Raw genomic sequence first — 26,852 nt, forward strand, 5'->3', positions numbered from 1 at the left:
GTTTGTTGTTTTAATTTTTTCAACTTAATATTTAGGGTAATTTACATTTCTGTTAAAGTGTATGCAAACCATAACAATGAACTTTTCTCATTTGTTCCATTTTGGTATTTTAAAGAAGAATTGCAGGCATGTCTTTATTATACATACTGTAGTTACATTGGTCCAGTTTTGACCAATACAACTATGTGTATACCATACCTGGCCAATACCCCTAGAAGTTGGAAATCACTGAAGTAGACAACACTACTGGTTCCTGGCTTGAATATAGTAGAAAACACCTATAGTTATTCCCCTGTGGTGGTGCGCGGTTAAAGTACTGGCTTGTAGTGTCCTCCTAGCATGCAAGCAAACATGTTGTCAGGAATGAGTTCACCTGCTGGTGGCACTGTGTTTCTCTGGGCCTATGGCTGCAGTTTCAGTGTCCACCAGCAGGTGTCTCTCAGAAGCCAGCAGGTTCTAATCAGCCACACCTGACTCCAGCTGCCAGGTGGATATTTAAGGCTGCTCCTCCCTTCCCCCAGGGCATCACTATCCTGTCTATTGCCCCACTTGCTTCCAGATCCTTGTGCCTCCTGTATCCTGAGCCATCCTTCCCCCCTCTGCCTTGCTCCTGCACTTGTATCCAGTCATGTTTACCTTCCTTGCATCCCTGCTACCTCTATTGTAGAAATTGCATATAGATAGTAGTTAAGTTCATTTGTTATTTTGTCTTTTGGCGTTTGTTTTGGCTGTGTTGACTGGTTGCTGTATATGTTTATTGGTGTGTGTTTCACTGTAAATAAATATCACTTTAATGATATATACTTGTTTGGTCTCAGTTCCCTTGTGGAGCTTAGTGGCTGGACTAATAGCTGTCTATTAGCTCCATCATTTGTAAACAAGCACATGATTAGAACCTGAGGCTCTAATTGGTTTGTTTAATGTTGTCCTCGGGGCACAGAGCACTGCGCCCCTAATCCTCACACTTCTGACATTGATGAATGAAAAGTTGCCATTGCGTCACTTCCGGTTTCTTGTCCTGGAAGATTTGGAACACGGAAGCTGCTGCCCGCTGGGTATGTGGGGAGCTGTGACAGGCCAGGCTGAGGACTGCAGGTAAGGACCTAGAGGGGTTTGTTTGTGCTCCCCCAAAACATGTTATCACTAGCCACCACTATACAGTAAGCTGCCATATATTACGTTTTTGTTCTTGGGTTCAGGTACACTTTAAATAAAAAGAACTGAATTGCTAAGATATAACTGCTACTCAAAATGCTCCAATACCATAACTAATTGCATCAACAATATCTCTTATTTTCATAGTGTGTGCAGCATACAAAAATGACAATAATAGAGGCAAAAGCATAGAAAGAATCAATAAACATTAATACAAGGAAACGTATTGCTGTCATGCATTGCAAATATGAAATAGAAGCAGAAAATTACATGTGTGCAATTACATCTAAATGGCTCCCTTACCCCTCCGAAAAATTATAATGGCTTTTAATTAAATCAAAGCAGAGCACATGTAGCTGCGCATTAGTACATATTACATACAGGGAAATGGCATATGATTTTCAGATAAAAGGGCAATCGCTGGGGTCTTTTGTGAAAGAGCCTCCAAAGCTTTTATTGCATTGTGCATCTAAAGTATGGATTATTGAAATGGAACAGTGCGTAAAAAATGAAAGACAGTTTGCATTGGATACATGATCTCCTCATGAGTTACAATTGCTGTAAATGAATGCATCCCCAAGGATCCCACTGACGTCTCCATGGTTACCCAGCCTAGATATGAATCTCTATAGTTAAAGTAAAGTAATATTAGACATAAATAATTCATGGTATCACTATACAACTATGTGACCCAGATTTTAAATATCATGAGATATTAGTTCCAGGCAAGCATTAGTTCAGTGGAAGCAGAAATAAAGGCTTCCGTGTCTGCGCCAAATGAACAGAGAATGGAAAACTGAGCATTATCTGTCTGATTTTATATATATTTATATATATATATATATATATATATATATATATATATATATATATATATATACAGGGAGTGCAGAATTATTAGGCAAATGAGTATTTTGACCACATCATCCTCTTTATGCATGTTGTCTTACTCCAAGCTGTATAGGCTCGAAAGCCTACTACCAATTAAGCATATTAGGTGATGTGCATCTCTGTAATGAGAAGGTGTGTGGTCTAATGACATCAACACCCTATATCGGGTGTGCATAATTATTAGTCATCTTCCTTTCCTTTGGCAAAATGGGTCAAAAGAAGGACTTGACAGGCTCAGAAAAGTCAAAAATAGTGAGATATCTTGCAGAGGGATGCAGCACTCTTAAAATTGCAAAGCTTCTGAAGCGTGATCATCGAACAATCAAGCGTTTCATTCAAAATAGTCAACAGGGTCGCAAGAAGCGTGTGGAAAAACCAAGGCGCAAAATAACTGCCCATGAACTGAGAAAAGTCAAGCGTGCAGCTGCCAAGATGCCACTTGCCACCAGTTTGGCCATATTTCAGAGCTGCAACATCACTGGAGTGCCCAAAAGCACAAGGTGTGCAATACTCAGAGACATGGCCAAGGTAAGAAAGGCTGAAAGACGACCACCACTGAACAAGACACACAAGTTGAAACGTCAAGACTGGGCCAAGAAATATCTTAAGACTGATTTTTCTAAGGTTTTATGGACTGATGAAATGAGAGTGAGTCTTGATGGGCCAGATGGATGGGCCCGTGGCTGGATTGGTAAAGGGCAGAGAGCTCCAGTCCGACTCAGACGCCAGCAAGGTGGAGGTGGAGTACTGGTTTGGGCTGGTATCATCAAAGATGAGCTTGTGGGGCCTTTTCGGGTTGAGGATGGAGTCAAGCTCAACTCCCAGTCCTACTGCCAGTTTCTGGAAGACACCTTCTTCAAGCAGTGGTACAGGAAGAAGTCTGCATCCTTCAAGAAAAACATGATTTTCATGCAGGACAATGCTCCATCACACGCGTCCAAGTACTCCACAGCGTGGCTGGCAAGAAAGGGTATAAAAGAAGAAAAACTAATGACATGGCCTCCTTGTTCACCTGATCTGAACCCCATTGAGAACCTGTGGTCCATCATCAAATGTGAGATTTACAAGGAGGGAAAACAGTACACCTCTCTGAACAGTGTCTGGGAGGCTGCGGTTGCTGCTGCACATTGCAATGTTGATGGTGAACAGATCAAAACACGGACAGAATCCATGGATGGCAGGCTTTTGAGTGTCCTTGCAAAGAAAGGTGGCTATATTGGTCACTGATTTGTTTTTGTTTTGTTTTTGAATGTCATAAATGTATATTTGTGAATGTTGAGATTGGTTTCACTGGTAAAAATAAATAATTGAAATGGGTATATATATTTTTTTTGTTAAGTTGCCTAATAATTATGCACAGTAATAGTCACCTGCACACACAGATATCCCCCTAAAATAGCTAAAACTAAAAACAAACTAAAAACTACTTCCAAAAATATTCAGCTTTGATATTAATGAGTTTTTTGGGTTCATTGAGAACATAGTTGTTGTTCAATAATAAAATTAATCCTCAAAAATACAACTTGCCTAATAATTCTGCACTCCCTGTATATATATATATATATATATATATATACACACAATAACACTCAAAGGAAAACATCAGTACAATGTAAATATTTCAAATAGTTTAAAATAATAATAATACATCTAATATAGGAAAAATCTAGGTAAAAATAGACAGAGAGGGGCAGATCCACATACATACACTGCGCCCGGCGCAGATGTAAGATACGATACGCCGCTGTAACTTACTTGGCTTTGGTTTGAATCCTCAACGAATTTGCGCCGTAAGTTACGGCGGCGTAGTGTATCTCTCGCGGTGTAATTCAAATTGGGCGGGTAGGGTGCGTGTTTCATTTAAATGAAGCACGTCCCCGCGCCAAACGAACTGCGCATGCGCCGTCTGAAAAAACTCCCAGGGTGCATTGCTCCAAATGACGTCGCAAGGACGTCATTGTTTTCAACGGAACGTAAATGGCGTCCAGCCCCATTTATGGACGACTTACGTAAACGATGTAACATTTTCAAAATTAGACGCGGGAACGACGGCCATTCTTAACATTGATTACGCCACCATATAGCAGCTTTAACTTTACGCCGGAAAAAGACGAAAGGAAACGACGTAAAAAAATGCGACGGCCGGTCGTACGTTCGTGGATCGTCGGAAAAAGCTAATTTGCATACTCAACGCGGATTACGACAGGAACGCCACCTAGCGGACGCAGAAAAATTGCATCTAAGATCCGATGGCGTACAAAGACGTACGCCTGTCTGATCTAACACAGATGCCGTCGTATCTTGTTTTGTGGATACCAAAACAAAGATACAACGTGCAAAATTTTAAATTACGCGGCGTATCAAGAGATACGCCGCGTAATTTCTTTAAGGATCTGCCCCAGAATGTATATCATGTATTATAGTGTGTTAAAGGGTTTAAGAGTAATTCCACTTTTGCAGCCAAACTGGGATAACACCTACTCAATATATTTGTTACTTTTGCCCATTCACATAGCATTACGTGAAAAAAAATTCTGCTTACCTTTTTACTATGTAATGTTTAATATGTAGAATAATACATATTGGCCTAAACCGATGAAGAAATGTGTTTATTTTTTTATTTTTGGGGATATTTATTATAGCAGAAAATAAAAACAATTTTTTTTCAAAATGATCTGTATTTTTTGTTTATAGCGCAAAAAATGTGATCAAATACCACCAAAGGAAAGCTCTATTTGTGGGAAAAAAAGCACATAAATTTTGTTTGGCGGCGCAGTGCCGTATCGCAAAAAAATGGCCTGGTCATTAAGGGGGGGAATCCTTCCGGTCCTTAAGTGGTTAAACTGGTTGTAAACTCTCCAACGCAACTTCAGCACATTAATAAATAAACCTACTGATTGCAGCCTGTGAAATTCTCTTTACTTCTTTAACCCTTTCATGCCTATGCCTATGTATGACATTTGGTGTTTACAAGTTAAAATCCATATTTTTGGCTAGAAAATTACTTAGAACCCCCAAACATTATATATATATTTTTAGCAGAGAATCTAGAGAATAAAATGGCGATTGTTGCAATATTTTATGTCATACGGTATTTGTGCGGCGGTGTTTTAAACACAACTTTTTGGGAAAAATTTACTTTCATGAATTTTAAAAAAATGAAAAAGTAAAATTAGCCCAATTTTTTTGCATAATGTGAAAGATGATGTTATGCCGAGTAAATAGATACCAAGCATGACATGCTTTATAATTGCACGCACTCGTGGAATGGCGACAAACTACGGTAACTAAAAATCTCCATAGGCGACGCTTTAAACTTTTTTTACGGTTACCAGGTTAGAGTTAGAGTAGGCCTAGTGCTATAATTATTGCTCTCGCTCTTACGATCGCGGCGATACCTCACATGTGTTATTTGAACACCGTTTTCATATGCGGGCGCGACTTCCGTATGTGCTTTCTTTGCTGCGCAAGCTCGCGGGGAGGGGGGCGCTTTAAAAATTTTTTTTTTTTGTTTTCTTATTTATTTTTTTATTTTTTCTAATATTAATTTTTTTTTTTTTTTTTTTTACATTTTGATCACTTTTATTGCTGTCACAAGGAATGTAAACATCCCTTGTGACAGCAATAGGTCGTGACAGGTACTCTTTATGGAGGGATCGGGGGTCTAAAAGACCTCCGAGCCCTCCTTTGCACTTCAAACTATTCAGATCGCCGAAAACGGCGATTCTGAATACTGTGTACTTTTTTAAATCCGGCGCCATTGGCAGCCGAGAAACCCGGAAGTGACGTCATGACGCCGCTTCCGTGGTTTCAATGCGGACAATGAATCAAAGCCGTTTACGGCTTTGTTTCAGAGCGCGCCGAGACGCTGGAGGCGCCGGATCGTGGATCGGGTCTCCCGGTGGGACGGGAGGCCCGGTCAGAGCGGCGAGAGGCGGCGGGAGGGGGGGGATGTCCCCTCCTGCTCCTCCGGCATAACAACCGAGCGGCTTTTAGCCGCATCGGTTGTTATGTTTGGAAAGCCGATCGCCCGCTCTAAACAACGGTACTGGGATGATGCCTGCGGCTGCAGGCATCATCCCGGTACAACCCCTGAAAGCCGAGGACGCATATATGCGTACGCTCGGCGTGAAAGGGTTAATCTGCTTGCAATGCGTCCCGTAAAGTTTGATTACGTCTTCGGAACATGCCTGTGATTCACGGCACGCTCGGTGTGCCCTCTCCCCATCCACAACATAGTGTGTACAAGAGTTCCGCTGCCTGTGGCACAGCTTTTCAGACTCGCGAGACTAGGCAGTCATTCCCAGCTTTCTGGTTCTCCCCTAGTGATTGTGTGACGTCACACAGGGAGTAAACCAGGGCATACTACAGACTCCTATAGTGTGGGCTATACATATAGCTTACATTTATAGCAGACATTATTAATATGTCCTTCGCTATTGGAACAGTGCCAAGTATTTTGAAGCAGGCGGTTATAATCCCCTTGTTGAAGAAGGCTAACGTGCCACGGTCCGATCTAAGTAATAACTGACCTATTTCGACCTTGCCTTTCATAGCTAAAATAATGGAGAGAGCTGTTGTGTGGCAACTTCAACCGCACTTGGAGTCCAATGATATTTTTGATGAATATCAGTCTGGATTCCGCCCTGGTAGAGGCACAGAGACCACCCTGATTAAAGTTAAGGATGACTGCCTATGGGCCATGGACAGCGATGAGGCTTCAGCGTTAATATTGCTGGATCTGTCGGCTGCATTTGATACTGTAGATCATGCCAGACTTTTGGAAAGGCTGGTGTCTGTGGCCGGGTTTGAGGACATGGCATTGACATGGATGGCCTCATTCCTGCAGAATAGAACTCAGAGGGTAAGACTAGGGACGTATTATTCATCTAATAGCTCCTTGTCCTGCGGGGTTCCTCAGGGTTCTGCGCTATCGCCGATATTATTTAATATCTACATAAGGCCACTACTATATATTATTCGGCGCCATAATCTTAGCTTTCACGTGTATGCAGATGATACGCAAATCTATTTTAAGCTACCTAAAAATTAGGAAGTTCAGGTAGATTTGGCATCCTGCCTGGAAGAAATACAGTCCTGGATGGGAGCCAATTATTTAAAACTTAATGGCTCAAAAACAGAATGTATTATTATCAATAATCAGAGCAAAACCAGTGTGACTGATTTTCCTTCTTGGCCGGTTTCGTTTATGCCATCCTTGACCCCGGCTACCCAGGTTCGGGACTTGGGAATCATTGTGGATTCCAAATTGTCATTGAAGGCGCAGGTAAATCAGGTGGTAAGCGCATGTTACTACCAACTGAAACTCCTGCGCTCTACATTGCATTTCATTGACGAGGGGGACAAAGTCCAAGTAATCAATGCTTTTATTGGTAGTCGGCTGGACTATTGTAATGCGTTATACATGGGGTGTCCAAAAACCCTTCTGCATAAGCTTCAACTGATCCAAAATGCCGCAGCAAGGTTATTAACGGGTGTGGGTCGTCGAGACCATATTACACCTTCTCTGAAAGCCCTGCATTGGCTACCGGTGGCTGAGCACGTCTTGTTCAAAGTGGGTTGTATCGTCCATAAAGCCATCCATAAGATAGGCCCAGGGTATCTGCAAGAAAAATTTACCTGTTACGTTCCCAACAGATCACTGAGATCTGCTGATCAGGCCAATCTGACTGTCCCTAAATTTAAAAGAACTAAATGTGGAGGGAGGACGTTGGATGCACAGGGCTCAATATTCTGGAATTCTCTACCTCTATATATAAGATGTGAGAAGGATCTATTAAAATTCAGGAAGTTTTTAAAAACTTTCCTATTTGTTCAAGTGTATGGCCCTAATTAGGGTAAGATATTAGTATTGGTATGGTATTTTAGCTTTTTTAAATGTTATTATGTGATTTTATATTGTTTTCTTATAGTAATGAGAGATGTGTTCTGTATTTTTATATGTTGGTTCTATGAGCGCATCGAGGCCTGCTGGTAATGACTGCGCTCCCAATAAGCATTTTAAATAAATAAATAAATAAATTTCTTTATCTTTATCCAGGATGAATTTCTTCTTTAATCAATAGCGGCAATGGCGGGAATCATCTAAATAAAGTGGCTTGAGCAAGAGGCTTGGTTAATAAACGATCGTGCATGTGCGAGATTTTAGCAGGGAAAACAAGGAAGGGCATAAATGACGTCCAAAGATGAGTTAGAAAACAGTACTCAAGATGGCGCGGCTGAATCCAGTAAGACAATTTTTTTAAATAAAAAACAGTAAGCTTGTAGCGATTATGCATACGTTATACTGTGCAAGTGTTGTGAATACGTTTTCATATCACATGGGATGAAAATTGCACAAAGCAATGGAGAGTTTACTTCGGCCCCGTACACACGGCCGAGGAACTCGACGTGCCAAACACATCGAGTTCCTCGGCCAGTTCAGCCCTGAAGCCGCCGAGGAGCTCGGCGGGCCGAGTTCTCCCATAGAACAACGAGGAAATAGAGAACATGTTCTCTTTTTCCTCGTCGAGCTCCTCGTCGGCTTCCTCGGCCGAAAGTGTACACACGGCCGGGTTTCTCGGCAGAATTCAGCCAGAAACTCGGTCGGAAGCTGAATTCTGCCGAGGAAACTGGTCGTGTGTACGGGGCCTTCCACTTTAAAGGTAAACCATGAACAGAAATGTCATATTGCTTATATACAGTTTAGTACCTTGTGAGTTACTGACCTAAAACAAGCATTCTGGGCAGAATTCTGACTTCATTGGCTGCATGTTTGTTCTGCGTGTGTAATGATATACAGAATAAACTGTATTACTGTAATACAAGCCCAAGAAGAGCAGAGGGGAACAGTGTGGGCTTACAGACAATGATGTGAGAGAATCAGTCTTTTGTGTCAAACCTAAGGCCTTTAGATTCCAAATAGAATGTTGCATTAGAATGATAAATGTAATACTTCAAATTGTTATCCCGCAGAATCATTGACTAGAGGCTGAATACTCTTCTAGAAAAAAATCCCCAAATATTATCCTTGCTGTAAAATAATCTTACAAAGCACAGATGGGAAAGACAAGTAATATTTCGCTCCTAAATGCCATCCTCTTGTTAAATTGGAATATGTGAAAAGATTCAACCCTCAAACTCACCTTCTGACTTTCTCTAAATTCCCTTTAACTGCAATTTGCATTTTAAAAGAAAACAGTTCCTTGATAGTCTGGGGCAGTTAACCTTTACCGATAGAAGAATATGTCAGCATTCATTTCATATGTCAGTTAAAATGTTTTATTTATTAGTATATTTGAATTATTTGCTTTGCATATAAATAGTGGTACATTGGATTTTAGCACTGATAAACTGTGCTGTTGTCAATGTTCACTGTGGGTTTTTTGGGGCCAGAAATTTTAAATAAACATAGCAGCCTATACCCTCTGACCCCTGGCCTTAACCAAACCCTTAGGGGGTTATTTACGAAAGGCAGACCCACTTTGCACTACAAGTGCAAACTACAAGTGCAAACTACAAGTGCAAAGTGCACTTGAAACTGCACTAAAAGTACACTTGGAAGTGCAGTCGCTGTAAATCCAAGGGGTGGATCTGAAATAAGGGAAAGCTCTGCTGATTTTATTATCCAATCATGTGCATCAGATCTACAGCAACTGCTCTTCCAAGTAGTTTCCATTTGTAGTTTCCACTTATAATGCAAAGTGGATTTGCCTTTCGTAAATAACCCCCCCAGTCTAACCCCAGCACTTAGGGCCTGATCCACAAAAGGGATACGCTGTCGTATCCCTGTTTCTATCTATGGAACTGATCCACAGAATCAGTTTCACATAGATAGGCAGAAGATCCGACATGTGTAAGGGACTTACACTGTCGGATCTTAGGATGTAGTACCGCAGCTGCCGCTGGGGGCATTTCTCGTCGAAATCCAGCGTCGGGTATGCAAATTAGCACTTACGGAGATCCACGAAGCTTTTAAGCTTCGTTTTTTCTCCGTAAGTATTAGTTTGCCGTCGCCGCCGTTCTTTCCCGCGACGCTGTCAATTTTTTTTTTTTATTTTTTTTTTCCCGCCGCATCTCTTTTTTTTCCCGACGCATCTTTTTTTACCCGGCGCGATTCACAAAACTCGGCGTAGCGTAATTTCGCACAATGCACGTCGGGAAAATCGCGTCGGGAGCATGCGCAGTACGTCCGGCGCGGGAGCGCGCCTAATTTAAATGTACTGTATTTGGTCTTATAGCAGCACCAGCTTAGATGTATAGCATTTTTAGGGTGTGCCCACCAAGTATCTTTTTGTATTTTGTATAGACCCTGACCAGGTCTCTTGGCTGGAGCACCCCTCCCCCTCTTCATTACCTCACATTAGTGGCCACCAGTGTATAGGAAGAAACCCTTCAGTTCTCCCACATAGAGGAGTATATCTCCCATGGTTGAGACCCAGGTTCTTTCATTCTATTACTAGGGTAGGACCCACTAATTCGGGGTACTTTGTCGCAGTAAGTGGGCTTAGCACTATATGACTATATAGTGTGACAAAACCCCCGTATTTTTGAATATGTTCAGGTGTTTTTAACTAGCCTTGCAGGATAAATGTCATTTTTGCATGTGTGCGCTATAATCTGTTTTGTACTGTATTTGGTCTTATAGCAGCACCAGCTTAGATGTATAGCATTTTTAGGGTGTGCCCACCAAGTATCTTTTTGTATTTTGTATAGACCCTGACCAGGTCTCTTGGCTGGAGCACCCCTCCCCCTCTTCATTACCTCACATTAGTGGCCACCAGTGTATAGGAAGAAACCCTTCAGTTCTCCCACATAGAGGAGTATATCTCCCATGGTTGAGACCCAGGTTCTTTCATTCTATTACTAGGGTAGGACCCACTAATTCAGGGTACTTTGTCGCAGTAAGTGGGCTTAGCACTATATGACTATATAGTGTGACCAAACCCCCGTATTTTTGAATATGTTCAGGTGTTTTTAACTAGCCTTGCAGGATAAATGTCATTTTTGCATGTGTGCGCTATAATCTGTTTTGTACTGTATTTGGTCTTATAGCAGCACCAGCTTAGATGTATAGCATTTTTAGGGTGTGCCCACCAAGTATCTTTTTGTATTTTGTATAGACCCTGACCAGGTCTCTTGGCTGGAGCACCCCTCCCCCTCTTCATTACCTCACATTAGTGGCCACCAGTGTATAGGAAGAAACCCTTCAGTTCTCCCACATAGAGGAGTATATCTCCCATGGTTGAGACCCAGGTTCTTTCATTCTATTACTAGGGTAGGACCCACTAATTCGGGGTACTTTGTCGCAGTAAGTGGGCTTAGCACTATATGACTATATAGTGTGACCAAACCCCCGTATTTTTGAATATGTTCAGGTGTTTTTAACTAGCCTTGCAGGATAAATGTCATTTTTGCATGTGTGCGCTATAATCTGTTTTGTACTGTATTTGGTCTTATAGCAGCACCAGCTTAGATGTATAGCATTTTTAGGGTGTGCCCACCAAGTATCTTTTTGTATTTTGTATAGACCCTGACCAGGTCTCTTGGCTGGAGCACCCCTCCCCCTCTTCATTACCTCACATTAGTGGCCACCAGTGTATAGGAAGAAACCCTTCAGTTCTCCCACATAGAGGAGTATATCTCCCATGGTTGAGACCCAGGTTCTTTCATTCTATTACTAGGGTAGGACCCACTAATTCAGGGTACTTTGTCGCAGTAAGTGGGCTTAGCACTATATGACTATATAGTGTGACCAAACCCCCGTATTTTTGAATATGTTCAGGTGTTTTTAACTAGCCTTGCAGGATAAATGTCATTTTTGCATGTGTGCGCTATAATCTGTTTTGTACTGTATTTGGTCTTATAGCAGCACCAGCTTAGATGTATAGCATTTTTAGGGTGTGCCCACCAAGTATCTTTTTGTATTTTGTATAGACCCTGACCAGGTCTCTTGGCTGGAGCACCCCTCCCCCTCTTCATTACCTCACATTAGTGGCCACCAGTGTATAGGAAGAAACCCTTCAGTTCTCCCACATAGAGGAGTATATCTCCCATGGTTGAGACCCAGGTTCTTTAATTCTATTACTAGGGTAGGACCCACTAATTCAGGGTACTTTGTCGCAGTAAGTGGGCTTAGCACTATATGACTATATAGTGTGACCAAACCCCCGTATTTTTGAATATGTTCAGGTGTTTTTAACTAGCCTTGCAGGATAAATGTCATTTTTGCATGTGTGCGCTATAATTGTTTTGTATTGTAATTTAAATGGGACTCGCCCCATTAGATTAGGAACGCCTTGCGCCGGATGGATTTAAGTTACACCGCTCAAAATTTCTAGGTAAGTGCTTTGTGGATCGGGCACTTAGGTAGAGATTTTGCGGCGGTGTAACTTCAATGCCAAAAGTTAAGTTACGGCCGGTTTTTGTGGATCAGGCCATAAATCCCTAAATGCAGTGCTGGAACAAAGTCATCTTCTGCCCAAGGCAAAGATGCCAAATGTATGAGCTTTATATGTCAGCAAATATTCCTCCCCTTCCAAAAAAATTTGAGTTTTTTTAGTTTTGAATAAAATGGAGAAGAGTTACATTTTTGTGAGGAGTTTATTCTTGTTTTTGATCCCATTCATTTTCTTTTATTTCTGTCCCTGTGACAAAACAATGATGGGGGGGGGGGGGGCGTTGTTTGTCACTAGGACAAGACAGTCACCTAAGATAGCCCCCTATGAAATGGACTGAACTGATATGGTTAAGAGGTCAAACTTTCTGTACATTTTATAAAATATAATGACATTTTATTAGGAAGCACTTAGGCCCCTTTCACACTGAGGAGTTTTTCAGGCGGTTTAGCGGTAAAAATAGCGCCTAAATACCGCCTGAAAAACTCCTGCCCAGCATTCTCAATATGACAGCCTGAGCGCTTTCACACCAAGGTGATGCGCTGGCGGGAGAGAAAAAAATCTTCTGCAAGCAGCATCTTTGGAGCGGTGAGAGGAGCGGTGTGTATAGCGCTCCTTCACCGCTCCTTCCCATTGAAAACCATGGGACACCGTGGTAATACCGCCGGCAATGCACCTCTGCAGAGGGCGGTATTAACCCTTTTTCGGCTGCTAGCGGGGGTTAATACCACACCACTAGCGGCCGAATTCCGCAGAAATTCCGACGGTATAGCGCTGCTATTTTTTGCAGCGCTATACCGCCACCGCGTCCTGCCCTAGTGTGAAGGGGCCTTAAACAATATTGACCATATGTTTCAACTTTTGTTTTTGTAGGGATCCTACTAGTGTTCCTGTCTAAGGCAGCCAATGGATGATTATTTTATTTTTTTGTGGTCAACCAGAGGATTGACTTGATTCACTCCATGCGGATGAGGGAATCCTGCCGCTGAGACTTCCCCACTGTCAGAATACACTGATCAGCACTGCCAGCTATAGCTGGCAGTACCGATCGAGCACAAATGTTGACCTCTGTATAACCATCCTGCTCATACATGAATCAAAATTTGGCCCATCCATGCTGAACCAACCAAATTCCAATCCATGTATTGCCGGCTTAATGTTAGTGTTCGCAGCTAGGCTGTAGCCAGGTTCGCTATGGGAGTCGTCTTAACTGGTCTGACTTGTGTCGGTCCGACTTTGAAAATGCTTCATGCACTACTTTGGTCAGACTTGGACATGATTGCAGTCCATTGATTTGAATGGAAGTTTCATCCAAGTCAGATAATCATCTTAACTGATCTGACTTGTGGTATGCAACTTGTGCTCTGAGGATCTTGAAGGGGAACCCCACACCAATTTTTTTTTAAACAGTGTGGGGTTCTACCCCCCCAAAGACCATAGCAGAAACAAAGATTGTCTCTGAACAGCTGCACTTTGAACAAATTGTAGCCTTTATTAATAGAAGGACAGCACTACAAGTCACAGCAAAATAAAATAAAATAAAATAAAACCTGACACTGACGCGTTTCGCACTGAAACTAGTGCTTAGTCATAGACCATACCAGACCCTTATCCGAGCATGAAGCCTGGCAAGTCAGGAAAGGGGGGGACATGCGAGAGCCCTCCCTCCTGGACCTTACCAGGCCACATTATGCCCCTAACATGAGGGGTGGGTGCTTTGGGGCTACAGTGTAGTGGGTCTGGTATGGTTTTGGGGGGGGGGGCATTTTTGTTACTAGGCATGGGGTTCCGCCTCAAGATTCATACCAGACCCAAAGGACCTGGTATGGTCGGATCAAAGTCAGCTTCTGTTCATTGAAGTTGCATGGAAGTTGGACATTAAAGGCAAAGTCGGATTGGAAGATCATGTCGGATCAGTGTGAACATAACCTTGCAGTGACAATACCATACAGTACAATGCCTTACAATATAATGCATCTCCAGGCTGTACTGCAGTTTGAATAGAACGCAAAGAAAACAATTGTTTTCTGCGTGTCCTAGCAGTGACTACCATTATTCAAGTGCAGAAAACGCCAGTCATCGTTCTATGTGTGAATTGGCCCTTACTGGGGAATGTTTTCCAGTAGGTAGAGTGTGAGATACAATGTTTTAGGTTATAATGTAGTTATTCTGCCATAGCCAATCACTGAGGGGTGTATACTATTGATGTAAGTCAGGGAAGAATGTTGATTTAATGTGCTTGTGTGTGTGTATGTGTGGGGGGGGGGATGCATGTGTGGGTCTGTTCCTTGCTACCTGGAGAAAATGTCAGTGTAAAGACACTGGGGGTTATTTACAAAAGGCAAATCCAAAATGTAGTTTTGTTTTTTTCGGATTCGTTTAAATTCGTTACTATTGTAATTCGGAAATTCAAATGTCTGAATATCGAATTTTTTGCTCCACGAGGTGCACTTTTTGCCCCCCCAAAAAGGGGTGAAATGTCTGTGTGTCTTATGGAGCGAATATTGACCAGGCTTCCCCTCCTGTTATAATACCGGCAGAAGAGAGGCAGGAGAGAGGAGGACAGACATTCGAAGTCTCTCGCAAGCACCAGACATTTAGAGCAGCCCAAGTGGCCCAATGGAGTATGGCCGCGGCAGCCGCTCGGGCTGCTCTGTCTTCTATCTAAGTGACAGGCGGTTATGATGAAGTCCTCGCCAGGGAATGCCAGTCTGTGCAAGGTGGGGGATTTAAGAAAGTCCCGCCTACTAGATAGATGGAACACTGATCCCAAGATACATTGAATCAGTGTGACGTGTATCATAGCAGGCAGGAATTTGTTACAGTGGGCACTAGGATATTCAAATCCATGACAGAGCTCTGTGTGGTAAGGCTGCATTTCATAGGCACAGATAAGGCTGCATTTTATGGGACTGGTAAGGCTGCAGTTCATGAGCACTGGTAAGGCTGCATTTAATTAGCACTGGTCAGGCTGCATTTCATGGGCAATGGTAAGGCTGCATTTAATTGGCACTGGTAAGGCTGCATTTATTTGACACTGGTCAGGCTGCATTTAACCACTTCAACCCCAGAGGATTTGGCTGCCAATGACTGGGCCACTTTTTGCAATTCAGCACTGCGTCACTTTAACTGACAATTGCGCGGTTGTGCGACGTGGCTCCCAAACAAAATTAGAAGTTATTTTTTTCCCACAAATAGATGTTTCCTTTGGTGGTTTTTGATCACCTCTGCGGTTTTAATTTTTTGCGATATAAACAAAAATAGAGCAATGATATTGAAAAAAAGCAATATTTTTTACTTTTTACTATAATAAATATCCCCAAAAAATATCTTAAAAAAAATCATTTCTTTTTTCAGTTTAGGCCGATACGTATTCTTCTACATATTTTGGGTAAAAAAAATTGCAAGAAGCACTTATTGATTGCTTTGCGCAAAAGTTATAGCGTCTACAAAATAGGAAATCATTTTATGGCATTTTTATTAATTAAAGAGAGGACGGGAGAAGACATCGAGGAGCATGGAGGACACCGCCGTGACCTGCTGCCCCACCCAGACAGGTAAGTACCGGGCGGGGGATGCACACTGGCAGCACAGTAGCGGCAATTGATGGGCACACTGGCAGCAATTGATGGGCACAGTAGCGGTAATTGATGGGCACACTGACAGATGGGCACAGTAGCAGCAATTGATGGGTACAGTAGCTGCGTTTGATGGCACAGTGGCTGCGTTTGATGGCACAGTGGCTGCGTTTGGTGAACACAGTGGCTGCGTTTGATGGCACAGTGGCTGTGTTTGATGGCACAGTGGCTGCGTTTGATGAACACAGTGGCTGCGTTTGATGGCACAGTGGCTGCATTTGATGAGCACAGTGGCTCGTTAGATGGCACAGTGGCAGCAACTAATGGGCACAGTAGCTGTGTTTGATGGGCACAGTGGCTGTGTTTGATGTCTTTTTTTTCATTTTCTAGCCCCCCCCCCCCCAAAAAAAAAAGTTGCTATCCATTCACTATACAAGAAACAATGGACCTAAATAAATCTTGTCACCACACTCTGCTTGACAATATGAACATACCTAGCCTAGTAAATGTACTTACATAATTCAGGTTGCCTATTTTAACTCTTTCTTAGCCCCAACCTTAACTAAATATTTAGCTGACTGAAATGGAAAGATTTTTGATTTGCTGCTTTGTCATTTTCTATTTTAGAAAAAAATAAAGAGAAAAACCTGTCAGTTAAACTGTCAGCATGAGGTATACTTGGGTAGATGGCATAACCAATGAAATATTTCCGTTCGTTTTAGACATTCTTCATTTGTCCATTCTCTAGTTTAAATCCCCAGAGAAATCTTTTATTTTTTTTTGCGATTCTTGTAGCTATTGCTATTTCCAGAAATGTCTTCACATTTCATGTAATAAAAGCTAGGGAAGAGGGGAAGGTGTTTATTTCACAGTTAAATCACTTTATTATTATTTTATGGGATTTCACAGTAGCATCCGTATCATTAATGGCAGCAGAACACTCCGTAATACATGTGAATTGCGCCAGAGAAGTCATTTTCAAAATCCAATATTCTGTCCCATTTACATAATCTTGGCAGTTTATCTGTGAAAGCCATAAACCATGTAAAATGGATGAGACAGATATGAAATCTTGGAGGACCAGGAGAGGACTCAATTTGTTTGAATTGTATTCCTATCATTAGAGATAGCGGCAACTCCACTTCTCACTTTTTTTTTTTTTTTTATTCCTTGACATACTCACCAAATTATACTGTTCTCCTAAACGTAATGATGGCTTTCCTACGGAGTAACTACTTGTTAATAAACAATAGAGCTGGAACACATCAAGTTTTTGCACTTCATGTTTAATTTGTTATAGTCGAGCTCCGGTGCAAATGGCTTGAATAGCTTAATCATAAGTGACAATAGTGAAACAATGCAATGTCCACAGCGCATCTGCTGTGGAAGTAATTAATGAAAATTGTAACTTTTCTAAAATAGCCCTATTGTTTTCTCAATTCTCATGTACATATGCTCAGCCACTGCAAATCACAGTGTAGTCGAGAACAGATTTAGACCGTAGGAATGATGAAAAGTTGCAAAAGATTTCAAGAAACTGTATAAGAAACCATATTGAAATGATAGCAGTTTGGATCCACGGTTTAGCTTAGTCACAGTGAAGGATGTATAGTAAATTCTACAGTTCACATTATCAGTTTTGATAATTTAGCTATATTTATATATATATATATATATATGCCGTATATGCAGTTCCTTAAAAGGGAATTCATACCCCTTGAAATTTCCCACATTTTCTCATGTTACAACCAAAAACATAAATGTATTTTATTCAAAAGATCAACACAAAGTGGCACATAATTGTGAAGTGGAGGGAAAATTATAAATGTTTTTTTAATTCATTTAACAAATAAATATCTGAAAAGTGTGGTGTGCATTTGTATTCAGCCCCCTTTACCCCTAACTAAAATCTAGTGGAATCAATTGCCTTCAGAAGTCACCTTATTTGTAAATACCGTATTTATCGCGGTATAACGCGCTCCCGCGTATACCGCGCACCCCCAAAGTGACCCCCAAACCTGTGGAAAAAAAAGTTATTTTTGTACTTACAGTTTTAGTGTCTTGTGCGGCGTCCATCGGCGGCCTCGTCGGGTCCGGCGTCCTTCTGCGGCTTCGGGTGTCCTCTTCGGCGGGTCCGGCGTCCTTCTGCGTCGTCGGGTGTCCTTCTGCGGCGTCGGGTGTTCTTCTGCGGCGGGTCCGGTGTCCTCTTCGGCGGGTCCGGTGTCCTCTTCGGCGGGTCCGGCGTCCTCGCGGCGTCCTCGCTCGTTTCCCGCGCCGAGTTTTGAATACTGCGCCAGCATATGCCGAGCGCAGTACACTCGGGCAGGCTCGGGCAGGCTCGGCAACTGTCGCGCTCACGTCCTGTACGTCCAGGACGTGACCGCGGAAGAAGCCGAGACTGGCCGAGCCTGCCCGAGTGTACTGCGCTCGGTATATGCCGGCGCAGTATTCAAAACTCGGCGCGGGAAGCGGGTATCGGCGTATATCGCGCACCCACGATTTTGCCCTGATTTTCAGGGCAAAAAAGTGCGCGATATACACCGATAAATACGGTAGAGTCCACCTGTGTTTAATTTTATCCCAGTATAAATACAGCTGTTCTGTGAAGCCCTCAAAGATTTGTTAGAGAACCTTAGTGAACAAACAGCAACATGAAGGCCAAGGAACATATCAGGCAGGTCAGGGTTAAAGTTGTGAAGAAGTTTAAAGCAGGGTTAGGTTAAAAAAAAAAATTCCAAGCTTTGAACATCTCACGGAGCACTGTTCAATCCATCATCCGAAATTGGAAAGAGTATGGCACAACTGCAAACATACCAAGACATGGCCGAAACTGACAGGCCATGAGAGAAGAATTAGAGAATTAATCAGAAAAGCAGCCAAGAGGTGCATTGTAACTCTGGATGCGCTGTAGAGATCCACAGCTCAGGTAGGAGAATCTGTCCACAGGATAACTATTAGTTGTGCACTACACAAATCTGGCCTTTATGGAATAGTGGCAATAAGAAAGCCATAAGAAGTCCCATTTGCAGTTAGCGAGAAGCCATGCGGGGGACACAGCAAACATGTGGAAGAAGGTGCTCAGATCAGATTAGACCAAAATGTTACTTTTTGTCCTAAAAGCAAAAAGCTATGTGTGGCGGATAACTAACACTGGACATCACCCTTAACATACTATCCCCACTGTGAAACATGGTGGTGGCAGCATTATGTCGTGGGAATGCTTTTTTTTTTAGCAAGGACAGAGAAGCTGGTCAGAGTTGATGGGAAGATGGATGGAGCAATCTTAAAAGAGTTAGAGTCTGCAAAAGACTTGAGACTGGGGTGGAGGTTCACCTTCCAGCAGAAAAATTACCCTAAACATCCAGCCAGAGCTACAATGGAATGGTTTACATCAAAGCATATTCATGTGTTAGAATGTAAAGTAGTGAGTGTACAGCTTGTATAACAGTGTAAATTTGCTGTCCCCTCGAAATAACTCAACACACAGCCATTAATGTCTAAACCGCTGCAACAAAAGTGAGTAGACCCCTAAGTGAAAATGTCCAAATTCGGCCCAATTAGCCATTTTCCCTCCCCGATGTCATGTGACTCATTAGTGTTACAAGGTCTCTGGTGTGAAAGGGGAGCAGGCTTGTTAAATTTGGTGTTATAACTTTCACTCTCTCCTACTGGTCACTGGAAGTTCAACATGGCACCTCATGGCAAAGAACTCTCTGAGGATCTGAAAAAGCAAATTTATTGCTCTATATAAAGATGGCCTAGGCTATAAGAAGATTGAAAAGACTCTGAAACTGAGCTGCAGCATGGTGGTCAAGACCATACAGCAGTTTAACAGGACAGGTTCCAACAGGCCTGGCCATGGCTGAACAAAGAAGTTGAGTGTACATGCTCAGCGTCATATGCAGGTGGCCTAAACATGACCATATTTTTTGGTCATGCTCCAGACCCCCTGTTGATTGCAGTTGATTCACCACTTTGACAAATCGATGAATTTGGAAGATGGTGAACAAAATCTCCAGTATTAGTACAGTCCTACAACAGTGACTGTGGATTGCTTTATAAAAAGGAGCAGAGGCCACCGCTTAGATTTTACACTATGGAAGCATTTATTTCTTTATGGGGATCGTGTGGCAACATGTACCTTTGAGTGGTGTTATCTAGGAAGACGCTGAGACCATTGAAGAGTTTACCAAAGGCCCTGGCTGGGTATTAAGCCAAAAGTGCTTGTGATCTCCCTTTAGAGGAGATCATTGGAAGTCGGTAAGCGGCAGTGTGTATAGTGGTGAAAGCCATCTCTTTCCTATCACAGCTTTTGGGTGCATTGTTTGTCAGCGTCACATCTATTTTTTCACCTTTACTTGATGGACTTTACTTATGATATTTACTTTCAATTTTTTTAATTGTATTTATTTGTTAATGTTTTAGAAATCTAGCGCAACTCAGTTATTATAAGATCTTCCAATACCGTTTGGTATTTCAGTGCTCTGCAGAAGACATTAGAAGCTCACTAGATTTCTGGCAGGATTCAAAGGTATTTTCTTCAACGTGCAGCATTTTTAAAGAGACAAAACATGTGCATGTATTGCAGAAACATACTGAATATATACACATTTTTTATTTGCGTGCTTTGTGTATTTTGATGCATAGTGTATGCATTATTTAAAAAAAAGTGTTTTAGACCAGTGTATATATAAGCACACATGCAAAACAGACCTATTGATTGAGGTTTAGGAGAGGAGCTTTTAAGCAGAAAAAAATGCAAAACACACATGTAGCACCCTCTAGTGTGCTAGTCTAACTGTTAATGTAGCAAAATTTTAGTTTGGCTCAAGGCCAAGCCAGAGCTGGGAATCTGGGTTCAGTGACTCAGGTCTGGGTGACTCATCCTAGCAGCTTCTCTGGTGCTCCCCCCTGTTCTCTGGGATTTTGGAGAATGTTCTAGATATAGTGGGTGGAGGTTAGGAGAAGCTCCTTGGAATATTTATGAGAGCTTCAGCCAAACCACAGTAAAGGGCTGGCAGGGGGCAGGCCACCTCATAAATAGGCATGAGTCATGCCAGGGAGGGGCAGTTGGGTGGAAGATGGAGATGGAGTTGGTGGCCCTTGTGGGTGCACCCTAGTTTGGGGGGGTGACCTCGGGCCAGGGCCAGGGCTTGGGTGCTGGATCCTACCAAAACACATGAAGGAAGCACTTCCTGGAGGCATGGGGGCAAGGAGAGAGAACAGAAGAGGCAGGTCAGCACGTCTGGGTAGGCTGGTGAGTGTCAATCTGAGGGACTGTAGGGAGAAGTTGGCCTGGAGGGCTTGAGAAAGGGGGAGCTGCAGCCACAGGAGTGATGCAAGCTGGACACTGACATTCTGATACACAACTAAATGGCAATCAATGAGACAGGAAAATGTATGGACAGCCGTACTCCAAAAAACCTTTTTGAGGTTGTCTTTATTTAAAAAAAAAAGGGATAAAACCGTACTACAAAATCCCAGCACAACAACAAGGAAAAACAGCTGACGCGTTTCACACTATTGGCTAGTGCTTAATCATAGCTAGCTTACATGTAACATCACTTCAAATATAGGGCCAGATTCACAAAGAGATACGACGGTGTATCTACAGATACACCATCGTATCTCTGACGTAAACTGGTCCTCCTATCTATGCGCCTGATTCATAGAATCAGATACGCATAGATAGGGCTAGATCCGACAGTGTTACACTGTCGGATCTTTTTTTAAATTTAAAAATGGCGCCGGGGGCGTTCCCGCTGATTTACGATAAATAATATGTAAATCAGCGAGATACGCAAATTCACGAACGTACGCGGACCCGTCGCATTGTTTTTACGTCGTTTCCGTAGCGGTTTTCCGTCGTATACTTACCCCTTCTTTTATCAGGCGCAGCCAATGTTAAGTATAGCCGGCGTTCCCGCGTCGAATTTGAAATTTCCTACGTCGTTTGCGTACGCCAATTCACGAACACGCGCGTCGCAAGTCCCGCTCACGTCGCAACCACTGACGTCCTATTGACGTCAGTGGGAGCAATGCACGCCGGGAAATTCCCCGGACGACGCATGCATATTTAAATCGGCGCGGGAACGGCCTGATTTAAATATGACACTCCCCTAGCCGCGGAATTTGAATTCCGCTGGGGGATTTAGGATCCGCCGTCGCAAGTTTGGAGGTAAGTGGTTTGTGAATTAGCCACTTGCCTCCTAAACTTGCGGGAGCGGATCTTAATTCACGTAGATCGAGCGGATCTATAGATCCGCTGAGCTACGTGAATCTGGCCCATATAGTATATCCTATGAAGAACATGTGATCAATCCTGGCCACTGATGAATCAAAACCAATCAGTGAATAGAATGGCCGGTGTGGAATCCAGGATAATGTGTTATGAATTTACCCAAAAAGAAAAAGCAAAAGACAAACCCTTAACCATAAACCACCAAAACATTTGGAAAATGTGTATATGTCTAAATATGGAAAACCATATAAATATATATACGTGCCTAAAAAACTGTGAAATTGTTTAAAATGTTGTAAAGATAAATGTGTAAAAATATGGTATGTGTTGTTAAAATGAAATATTTATTTTTATTATGTTTTATTTTGTAATAAAATGTGAAAAAAATAAAATAAAATATCTAACAACACTTGTTAACAACGATACAATTGTGTGCAAAAAGAGGAGATCTAAATTGGTTGCTAATTAGTGAGTATATTAATGTAAATTTCATTAGACAATAGTAAAAAGTGAGGTATGAGTAATGTGTGTAAATAGGTGGTGACCACAACTAAAGGGCCTTGGGTTCCCGCCTGTAATGGGCCATTGCTTTAATCTGACTGAGTGACTGTCAGATATTCACAGTGATTTAGCTGGGTTCTGCAAGCCAGTAAGTGCCGGAGGAAGAAGAGGAGCTGTATATCAAGACTGTATATAAGAAGAGTTGTCTCTTAAGTTGTTGTTGAAGGCAAATGGGCATCCATAACCTCCCATCCCTATCCAAGTTATTACCCTCAATAAATAACAAAAAACAAAGTCACAGACTGTTCTTTGTCTCAAGAGTGCTTGTGAAAATTGAGTGTGCCTGGCTGTGCAGGGTGGAGGGATCCCAGTTTACTTGCGGTTCCTAAGGGGTGTGCTACACACATAAACCTAATCATAAAGACTAGACATGTTTAAGCGCTTCACATGTTAATATACTCCAATAGCAGGTAGACATGTGCAGACTGGAATATTTTGTTTCGTTTTTTCGTTTTCGTTTGGAAAATAAATTTATTTAGTTACTCCCGAAAATCGTTTTGATTTATTTCGTTTTTCGTTGGGGAATAGCTTTCGTCCGAAAATCCAATAATACTTGGTTTCTGTCGAATGGTCAAAAGAATATTCGCCGGAACGTCGAATCTTTGTTTGGTCAAAAAAATATTCGATGGAACGTCGAATCTTTACGCCGAATCATACATTTCTGTTCGAATATTCCGCCTACAAGAATTCTAATGTTGTATGACTAGTAATAATGTCGAATCTATTCTCTATAATGTCGAATCTATTTTCTCATAAATCAAAATCTATTCTCTGTAATGTCGAATCTATTATTTCTATAGTGTCGAATCTTTTCTCTATGATGTCGAATTTTTTCCCTAAAATGTCAAATCTCTCTATATCGAATTTTTACCGCAACGAAAACGAAAATAAAGCATTTTTTATGTCGGATCTTTTGGTTTTCGTTTCTTGCAAAAACCCTATTTTCGGACGAAAATGCATTCTAACGAAAACTAATGCACATGTCTAATAGCAGGGATAAATTAATATTCTGGCCAAGAGGATGCATTAATGCCAAATGCGCAAATGCACATAAAATAGATATGGGTGCAAAATGCAGCTTTAGGTTTGTTTTTTATGTTGCTTTTCCTGCCAGGAGTAAAAGGCATTCAGAGAAGAAAATCAAACACCCTGTGCGTGCATTAGACCATAAGCTCAGACACAGACTGCAGACAAAGCCATTGATATGAATGAGATCCGTATTTCTGCATGAGATATGTAGTTTCCTTTTATATATAGATATGGTATGAAGTGTGTTCTGCTGTACTGTTTTCTTATAAGATGCCATACAATCCCAATGGATGATCTAGTTCAAACAGAACCGTTGCTAGGTGAGATCCCTCCCCCCCATCTCATTTATATGCTACAGTCTCTATTATAATTACAACAATTTATAAATGCATTTAACAAAAGATCAGAAGTTCAACTCTTAACATGGGTACTGCTGTCTCTTTGATAACGAATAAATGTGTCACCTACAAAAGCCTTTTAATGTTGAAATGAACTATATTATACTCACATAATTTGAGGCAAGATCTGGGTGAAGGTAATCTATTCCTGAAATCAAAAGGCAATTATTAAACAGGTATTGAAGAAATACACAGACATGCATTTGGAAGATAAATAGGAGGACAAAAGGAAAAGACTTGGGAAGATTAAGTTGAGTGGTTTCTCCTGGCAGAATATAAGTGCAATGCATGTGGAAAGCTGACAGCTATTGGCCTACAATCGACAAGAGGTTGGCGTGACTCATGCAATAACACAATATAAAAAGTGATTGCTTGTGTAAGGTGCTGGTAGAAGTAAAACCAAGAGCTGTAGAACTCACACACTGCACTGCAAAGACTTGTTCCTCCTGTGTGTGGCCATTACCAAACCTCAGCAAGTCACTGCTGATGAGGTCTAAACCAGTCAAAAGAACTCTGCTCCCATAATGCACTGGAAGATTTTTTCTAATGCCCCATACATACGATTGGAAATTCCGACAGCAAAAGCTTTTGAACGCAAATTCCGACCATGTGTATGCTCCATCAGACTTTTGCTGTCGGAATTTCCACCAACAAAAGATTGAGAGCTGGTTCTCAAATTTTCAGACGGAAAAAATACCTATCGTCTGTAGCAATTCCTACATGCAAAATTCCGACCGACGCATGAAACAATTTGACGCATGCTCGGAAGCATTGAACTAAATTTTCTCGCTTGTCGTAGTTTTGTACGTCACCGCGTTCTTGACGGACGAAAGTTCAGAGAACTTTTGTGTGAACATGTGTATGCAAGCCAAGCTTAAGCGCAATTCCGTCAGAAAAAACATCCAAGTTTGTTCCGACGGAAAATCTGATCGTGTGTACGCGGCATTAGAGTAAAAAGTGTAAAGCTGAACTCCGGGATAAGCAAATGATGTGTAAATACAAGAGCCATACAAGTATTCTTACTTGGATTTTAGTGTACTTTGTGTTTTTCTTCCAGCTCTGTGCAATGTGACACATTTTCTCTGTGCAGGAGCTTCCTGTAATAAAGACTGTTGCACTCTTCTTGTGCAGGAAGTTTTCTGCAGGCAGCCTATAGTGGGTGGAGCCTGCCGGGCCCCTCCCACAGCACTGCTCTCTATGCAGACTATGCACAGTGATGATGCCACTACTACTTTTATAAGGTTTTCAAAATCATTTGGTGCACACAAAGTAGAGCTATATCCTTTGTGGTTACTGAGGAATATATTTCAATAAAAGATTTTAAGACTGGAGTTCAACTTTAAATCCTCATCTCGTTAATTTTTACTGTCCCATTGAGATTTCCCTTCACTCTCTGTGCTGGAGTTGTAATAATAAACTGTAGGAAATATCCTCAAAGGGGGAATTACCTTCCTAAACAGAGATCGACATATTATTTGTCCTAACTGGGACATTTGCACTTACTATAACATTTTGGATTTCCCATAAAAAAATGTTTTGGTGACAATGGTCCTGAGTGGTGAATCTCCCCAGCGAGGACACACACAGCAAAAAAATAAATAATTGCCAGAGTCTAATTGCCAGAGTCTAACCCTTACCCACTCTATCCAAGACTTTAAAAGGACAAATTTGCATAAGTTTGGTTTGGTAAATATGCTATTAAAATCAAAAATGTAAAAACTGCTCTGGTCCATAAGGGGTATACAAATGCGTAAGCTGGAGTGGTTAAGTGTATGTAAACCCCAACAGTGACCTTTTCTTTCTACACCACTCATTTCACAAAAGTATTATTATTCTACATTCAAAAGCTGCTTTTTTCATTTTCTTTTGCGATAGATTCACCAAAAGAAACTAGGATTCTAAGATGATGTAAACATACAGTAAGTGTAAAGCTTATTGTCATGAAAAGTCAAAAATTAGATCACATATGGATGCTGACAAAGATGCCATAAGATCAGCTAAAATTTGACCAGAAACAATTTTGGTAATGGTATCATACTGTATATTTTATTATGTATACCCTATTACATGATATTAGGATATTTTATTTTACCAAGGAGCTCAGTGAACATATACCAGAAACATTTGTGGCCACCAGTTAAGTGCATTTATAAAGGTCCTATACTTTTGGTCCTACTTTCTATGGCCTGGTTGGCTTGTGATATAGAATGAAAGCCTACAGTCGGGAAAACTCTGCACCACTGTGTTTAATACCTTTGTGGCTTAGGGTTACATTCTAGTATCCTTCAGCATTTTTTACTCTGGTTTTCAGAAAATGCATACTTCATGGTTTTCAGTGAGCAAGGGACTAATTACCATTATTGTCTGCATTTGATTATGTAGAAGTGGCCACGTTGGTAGAGGCACAGTTTTGCTTTCTCATGTCGAAGCCTCTAGCGAGGAGAACAGCTTAGTGGCGGCATCACTAAATCTCACTTTAAGTAGAAGAGAAATGTAATGCCTTAGATCTCACACTGCAAATATACAGCCATGAGGCTATAGGCACATGGGTGCCCTGGCACAATCACAAACAAAAAAGTGCTCTGTTTTCAGTAAGAATTTA

At 41.7% G+C, this 26,852-nt stretch overlaps 1 protein-coding gene across 1 annotated transcript in view; it reads right to left on the reverse strand.

The window, feature by feature from the left end:
- Positions 1 to 26,852, reverse strand: part of PCSK2 (proprotein convertase subtilisin/kexin type 2) — a 243,851-nt gene that overhangs the window by 47,334 nt on the left and 169,665 nt on the right. Inside the window, exon 5 of the mRNA XM_040351270.1 lies at positions 24,361 to 24,398. Within this exon, the coding sequence (XP_040207204.1) occupies positions 24,361 to 24,398 (38 nt within the window). The remainder of the gene's footprint in view (positions 1 to 24,360; positions 24,399 to 26,852) is intronic.

The sequence above is a fragment of the Rana temporaria genome, chromosome 4 (assembly GCF_905171775.1).
Source record: "Rana temporaria chromosome 4, aRanTem1.1, whole genome shotgun sequence".
In the NCBI taxonomy this organism is placed as follows: Eukaryota; Metazoa; Chordata; class Amphibia; order Anura; family Ranidae; genus Rana; species Rana temporaria.